Source organism: Hevea brasiliensis, chromosome 7, assembly GCF_030052815.1.
Source record: "Hevea brasiliensis isolate MT/VB/25A 57/8 chromosome 7, ASM3005281v1, whole genome shotgun sequence".
NCBI lineage: Eukaryota > Viridiplantae > Streptophyta > Magnoliopsida > Malpighiales > Euphorbiaceae > Hevea > Hevea brasiliensis.
Window position 1 is genome coordinate 93378960 of NC_079499.1, and position 7470 is coordinate 93386429.

Sequence of the window (7470 nt, forward strand, 5' to 3'; positions counted from 1 at the left end):
TTTATAATATTAGTATAAAGACATAAATATAATTTTATAAAATTATTAAGGCTTATTTATACATAGTTATTATATTTAAGATCAATTTGTAAAATATATAGATAATTTAGTAATTAATTAAAATTTTTAAGGACTTTAAAGTAATTAATTTGTATTTCAATAATTAAATTTAAAATTTTTTAATTTAATGGGATTCACATTTTAAAATATAGATACTATGTTGTTAACAAAACAAAATTTCAAAACTAAATTATCAATGAAATAGAACTAAATTATATTCAAATTGAAAATAGAGATAAGATATTTTAATTACTTTTGTTAAAATTAATAGTAACTTAACAGAATTCTAATGGCATTGATTAAGTCGTAAGTTTTATTAAAATTAAATTACTTAATTTTAAAAATATAAAATTTAAGTTGTAATTTTATCAAATTTTAAGGACTAAATTATGATTTTTATTTTTTTTATAAAAAAAAGAATATATATCTAATATTTAATAGCACATTTAGGGTTAAGTATACGGTTTAAACTGAATCAAATCAAATCATTAAAATTAAATTAATTGAATTACTATATTTTAGAAACTGAATCGAATTGAAATGAATGAAAAACTGAATCGAATCAAATTATTCTATTTCTATTAGATTCGATTTAAATACATTGGTTTTGAGTTTTGATGGTTATTTAATTTAGCCTTAATTTTTAAGTTATTTAATATAATTTAATTTTAATTTAAATTTAATAATCATTAATCAATAAAATTAAATAATTTATATATATAAAATTACATATAATTTATAAATTTTTTATAAAAATAAATTAATTTAAAAAGTAATAAAATAAAATAATTTAATTTAATTTAATTAATTTTTTTTAAATCAAATCAAATTAAAATAATTAAAATTTTTAAAATATAAAATTAAATACAATCAAATCAAATTATTTTAAAAATTAAATTAAATTATTAAATTAAAACAATTAGGCCTAAACGTAGGCATGAAGTAAAGATGGGCTGAGTGGCGTCATTTGTTACATAAGCGGTTAGTAGTCTGTACACCATCTCTAACGTCTGCCCCCACCCCGACGCTCCATTTTTGTTGCAGTTGGGTATTGGGTCCCACTTTTTCGAGAATGTTGACCTTTGAAATTTTAAATTTCTGATTATTTAATAAGAAAAAACAAGAAGTAGGCATAGTGGCAATGCTCTTTATAATTTCTTCCTCATGTTTTCCAATCCATTGGCCTTATGCTTCAATGTTTTGGTAATGGTTCATTAACCCTTCTTGGAATATATTTTATATATTTTTTTTATTTATAATATTAAATATATTTTATATTATAAGTTTTTATACTTCTAATATAAAATATATTTTATATTCATCTTTAATGGAGAATTTATGCTTAAAAAAATCATTTTTATTAATTAAAATATATTTAATATCAAAGCATTATGTTAGTTATGTAATGGAAATAACTTCCTTTTTCATAAAATCTAAAATAATTAAAACTTGAAATTCCAACAAGCATTTTTTTTTTAATTTGGAGATGTTTAATATATCATAAATTACCTACTGATATTTTTTTTAATTATAATTATTATTTTAATACTTTTTTAGTAGAAATTATGAAATTATGATTATAGGTGAAACTAATTTTTGGATGTTTACATTTTTATGGTTTATTATTAATTAGTATAATTTTTATTTTCTTGCGATTTTAGTTTTACAATTAATTTATTATCTAATTAAAATAAAAAAAAATAGTTATAATTGAAAATTTATTAATCATATGTTTAATATATAATTCACTTTAATTAATATATGTATTTTATTTAATGAATGTCAAAGTTCAAGTGAATTACATTCTGTTTAATTATATACTCTTTTTAAATTTACTTTATAAAATTGTATGGATGTATTTTTATATTTTATTTTTAGATATATGAATTTATTTGACTTTATTAAAATGATAATTACAATAATTTCAATTAATAAAAATATTTTTTAGTATAAAATTTCAATAAATATAAAATATTTATTTATTATATATAATAAATATAAAACATATTTATAAAATTAAAAATGGGCATCATAATATTAAATAGATATAAAATTATACAATTAATGGCTCTAAATTAGCTCTAAGAAAGGCTAAGAAGCTAGATTTCATTGTTTAACCCACTCCCACTCATCGAAGAGACGACAAGAAAAATTAAAATTAAAAGGAAAAAAAAAAGAATATAAACTTCATTCTCAGAGCAATTACATGCAACATAGAACTGGATAATTCTTCAGTGTCAGTGAAGCATTTCTGTTGACATATACTTCAACAGGAGTTAACGTGGATAAATAACCTCAGAGCAATTCACAAACTAGCTATGAGCTTCCATACAACAATGCTGAACTTCACACTACATCTTCAATACAGGCAACTGATCTAATGGAATTGGATTTCACAGAATTTGATCTCACAGCACCCTCCTTGTCTGTAGAATATGTTATCAATGCCTTCACTACTTGGCGAAATCGCCTTCTATAGGTAGGAAATTTCGATACGCTTCTCACCATTCCAATCATCCTGTCAACAGATTCATTAAGGTCAGGTTTTCCAAGGAATTAATGCAGAAAGAAGGAAAGTTGACAGCAGAATTACATGGTCCACTCAATTATTGTTTTGCCATTTAATATAACTGATGAATAGCCAAATGAATGTATGCTTCAGTTAAAATTCATACCTTCTACTGATGCCCTGGAGTTGAGCAGCTCTTAAAGCCTCTTGAGGTACTAAGCTGCCATTATCCCAAGCCTCGATACGTTCTGTATCCTTTCCAAAGAGAACTACTTTCTGCAAGAACCTTTCTTCGCCTTCTCCCAATTTGATGACCCTAATTTGTTCTTTTAGAACCAGCAAAGGGTGAAAGAACCAGTCAAACAATTTGTCATTTGGTCTGTTCAGATGAGTGATTTCAACACCATCAACCATCAAAAAACCATCTGAACCAGCTTTAATGGAGCAGATAAGAGTCTGCAACAACGAATAACATGGCAAGCCAACACCAATAATGGCTCCTTCATTGACATTCTTGGCCTTCAGACAGTCATTGAGATCAGCTAGTGTTATTGCATTGGCATCCAAAAGTTCCTTGCCCTTTGTTTCACATGCCCTCATCATGGTTCCCCAGATCTGTTGCATTTTGAGAAATATTACCCACTATTTCTAGCCCATCTAAAAGAAACAGAATTAGATAAAACTTGATAAATATGGCTCTATAATTTTGATTACGAAGCAACTACTATACCATGTCACGGTCACCATCATCCACTGGTCATACATTCTTCTTTATTTTTTTGAAGTTAATCACCTAACAAAAGTAGTTGAACGGCTATGTTCAAAACAAAATTTTGGGAAAGACCTGATTTCCAACACATATGGTGGATATGCATAATGTTTCTGGCTTTCAGCAGGTCAGATTTATTTATTTCTTCCAAGTTCTATAACAACAAGGAAGAGATTGTATTAGCAGAATATAGGTTCATTTATTACTTACAAGACAGGTGAGGCCTTTCAAATCATACAATTGAACATTTGTTAATTAAAATTCATGGGATTCATCTTACACAATAGAGAACTTAAGCTAGTAATTTGAGTTGCATCATTGACATTTGACACTTCATATCCTCCAAAAACCAGTAGCAGACAGCAGAAAAATGTTAAAAATTTACCAGTCTGGCAATGGTTGCATATCAAAGTACATACAAGCATAAATCATTGCTTGGATGTAGCAGAATCTAAACCGAGTTCTAATTGAATCATCAGGGGAGCTCATGCAAGAAGACAAGAACACTAAACAGGATCTTTCTACTTCATATTAGTAATAACATTAAAATACCTGAACCATTTTCACTTCTTGTATTGTCTCCCTGACTGATAAACAGGATATTTCTACTTCATATTAGCAATAACATTAAAATACCTGAACCATTTTCACTTCTTGTATTGTCTCCCTGACTGATCTTGAAGGAGCCAAGCTAGGAACAAACCTTGCAGAACCTTCTGCAGTAGTAGAACCAGATTTTCCATTATTTCCACCAACAGAAAGCTCAGAAGAGTTAGATGCCTTTTTCTTTCGATAACGGGGCCTGGCTGTGACCAATGTGATTCTGAGAGTTAGAAATCAAAATTCCAAAATGACAAGTGATAGCACTATTTGTTTTAAGGGCTAAAGATCCACATAATTGAGAATGAAGAGAGAAAAGGATTACTTTGGAAGGAAGCTCCCCTCCCTAAGATAGAGCCCATCATTTGTACACTCGTCAAATTCTGCGACCATTGAAATCACATAAGCGATACCTCTCCGGAAAGATCTTTCCTGCATCCATAAAAATGATGAAGGGTAAGTTCCACAATTATAACTGGCAATAAAATTGTACTTAGCTATGAACCCACCTGATACGCGACAACTGATGCATACAAGCCAATGAAGATGCTTGAGAAAATGGTTACTAGTATGCTCCCAACAACAATAAGTGGCCACAGAAGGATTGTCAAGCCAGCAATTGGAATGCATGCTGTTTCAAGAAATGGACCCTCTCGGCTAATTAGATCATGTATCAGTCTGAACCAACCCTTGAAAAGCATGTATGGACTCTTAATTATAGCAATTGCAGTGAAAAGAGGAATATCCACTATTAGCCCCACCAGCCCAGCAATGATAACTCCAGGCACATGAATTAACCTAAAAAACAACAACAAAAGAGTGACTTCCCTGAAAACCGAGTGAACTCAACAATAGCAAATGAAAATTTCTAATCTCATTTTATATGTTGGTTTCAACTCCAAATACAGCAAACTCACTTCAACTTAGCAAAGCAATTATTTCAGGGCTCAAATGATAGAAACTGGAAGCTGTGTTTGCTTTCTATCTCTCTTTTACCACTGAAGAAATAACAAATTGCAAACAGTTTTTTTTTTTTTTTCATTAGTCCTCTGGCGGCCCAATAAAGCATCACTTGTCACCAATTAGAAGAGCAACATAATTATAATTCATTAAGCGAAAATGCTACTGTTACCTAAGAGGAAGTTGTTCATTTGAAGCAGGGGAATCACGCAGCTCCTTCAAGTAGAGTGGATAAGAATGATAGCATATGTCTGCAAAATCTGTAACTACAGTACAGCTTCCTTTAATGGTTCCCCAGGTTCCATCCTAGTGTTCAAAATAGGAAGTTTCACATAATCAGACAGTGAGGACTAAACTAGACGAGAAAAATCAAATGGTTGAAGTAACTGAATACATACCACAAAGCAGTGGTAGAATTTTTTGAATTCAGTGTTATGTCTAAACGCCTCAAAAGTGGAAACCCAAGGAGTAAAGAAGCCGTATCCCACTCCCACAAGAACACTCGCAACTATGCTTAAACCCAACCATATACCAAATAAAACAGGCAAAACAACCAAAAGAGCAGCTTTCAGCAGTGCATCAAATCTATTAGTCCTGCAAATATCAAAATATTGTCATATCAAACAATAATTACTATTTCAAGAAGAAGAACTGTATTACTGCCCATTTCTTGGAAAAATTGGAAACTGAAGTTTCTATGGGAGTTACTTTACAAGGGTGTAGACTGTCCAGGCCACATGTGGAGGAAACATCAACAGGATCACCCCAACATTCCCTCCTATGAGGATTGAAGCAGCAATAGGACCCACTAACACAGCTGCAACATCCAATGTCAATCCCAAAAGCCCATCATAAAAATTTGCCAAAAAAGAAGAAGAAGAAGAAGAAGCACATATAATCAAATACACCAAAAGAAAGAGAGAGTACCTTTAAGAGCACCCAGAAAAAATGCAGAGCAGAAGGCAAAAACCACGTAAGGGATCCTTAACCAACCCTGGAGATTGTTTGACATGGCCATACCAGAATACCATAGAAACAGGAAAAGAAACCACTAAAAAATCACAACTTTCTATAGCGTTAACAACCGATCAGCTCCCACAACAATAATAGACACCCCGACCCAAAAAGAGAACGCACAGCTCACAACAAAAAAGATAAACGGCAGAGAGAGAGAGAGAAAAAGAAAGATCAAAAGGTTGTGCTGCAAGAAGAAGACAAAAAAACAGAACAAAACCCGAAAGCCAAAGAAAGAAATCAACAAACTGGGTAGGACAGAAAACAAAACTAACCAAAGAGAAGCTCTATTTGCAAGTTTCTTTCTTTTACCTACAGAGTTGTGAAGCAATCAATGACGTCTGACATTGGCACGCCATATCCAGTCTATGAATCCAACGATCAGCATGGTGTGGTGTACGGGATAAAACGGTGGTGATTCACATGGTAATAGCCTTTGACTCTGGAGTTTATTTATTTATTTTCATTATTTTTACGGGACAAGACAACAGGTTTATGTGGCGCAGACGTGGGGAATAAAGCTTTTTAGCTTTACGCTTTGGCCACGTGTTCCTTTCACCAGCTCCCTGGTCAAATGGAACAACATTTGTGTGCACCAGATCATAACCTTTGACCAAAAACAAATCTTTCTTCTTTTATCTTTTTTTAATAAATTAAATTATTTGATTTTTACATTTTAAAATATATATTAGTTGATCTATGCGCGAGAAAAAGTACTATTACATATATTAAATACTTCAATATTTGAAAAATAAAAAAAATTATATAATTATATTTTATAAAATATACGAATCTAATAAAATTCAAATTAATTTTTGACCTACAAATTAAAAAGTAAATAAAAAAATAAAACTACCTAATGCATTTTTACAATAGAAAAATTAAGTAATTAATTTTTATTAAAATATAGATATTAAATAATAATTTTCTCATATACATATATATCATTTATTTATTTATTTTCATTATAATTAATTTTGATTAAAATTTAAACTTGACTAATCACAATTTTAGAGATGAATTTAATATTATTTGTGTTAAATGTTATCATTTTATTAAAAAAAAATCTATGTTTGAGAGATGCACTTGGTACTATGTAGTCAATAGAAGAGATGATGGATAGGATTTTTGTGAATAATCAACCTAATAGAATAAATTTAAAAAATATATAATTGAATTTGAGATGGATTTGATTTTAAAATTTAATAATTATAATAGATTCAGGTTTTACATGTTGATTATTCGTTACATAAATTTATTTATATAAATATTTAATTAAATATAAAATATATATTTTTTATAATAATAATAATTATAAATTTTTATATATTTTTTATAAAATAAAATTAAAATATTTTATGAAATTATTAAATTTTTAAAATATAAATTATTAATAAAATAATTTAAATATAAATTATTAATTAAAATGTAAAAAATAAATAAATTTATATATATTTTTAATAATAAATAAATAAATTTAAGATAAATATAAATAATTAAAAATAATTTTTAATTAAATTTAAAATAAATTTAAATTTTAAAAATATTAACTGAATTC

The 7470-nt window shown here is 28.5% G+C and overlaps 1 protein-coding gene across 1 annotated transcript; it reads right to left on the reverse strand.

Annotated features, from left to right (window-relative positions):
* Positions 1-2226: 2226 nt before the first annotated feature.
* Positions 2227-6255, reverse strand: LOC110658929 (uncharacterized membrane protein At3g27390). Its single transcript, XM_021816714.2, has 9 exons — positions 5826-6255; positions 5607-5715; positions 5297-5492; positions 5071-5204; positions 4448-4736; positions 4264-4370; positions 3975-4140; positions 2736-3184; positions 2227-2578 (listed from the first exon to the last, which is right to left on the reverse strand). Exons 1-9 carry the CDS (start codon positions 5914-5916, stop codon positions 2407-2409), a joined length of 1713 nt encoding a protein of 570 aa, XP_021672406.2. The 5' UTR covers positions 5917-6255; the 3' UTR covers positions 2227-2406.
* Positions 6256-7470: the final 1215 nt, after the last annotated feature.

Bases quoted from the DNA above. Each gene is read 5' to 3' on its own strand.
- LOC110658929 (XM_021816714.2), bottom strand. From the start codon at position 5,916: ATGGCCATGTCAAACAATCTCCAGGGTTGGTTAAGGATCCCTTACGTG. The intron at 5,716-5,825 runs GTACTCTCTCTT...TGGATGTTGCAG, and splicing joins TTTTCTGGGTGCTCTTAAAG to CTGTGTTAGTGGGTCCTATT. The intron at 4,371-4,447 runs GTGGGTTCATAG...TTATGGATGCAG, and splicing joins CATCAGTTGTCGCGTATCAG to GAAAGATCTTTCCGGAGAGG.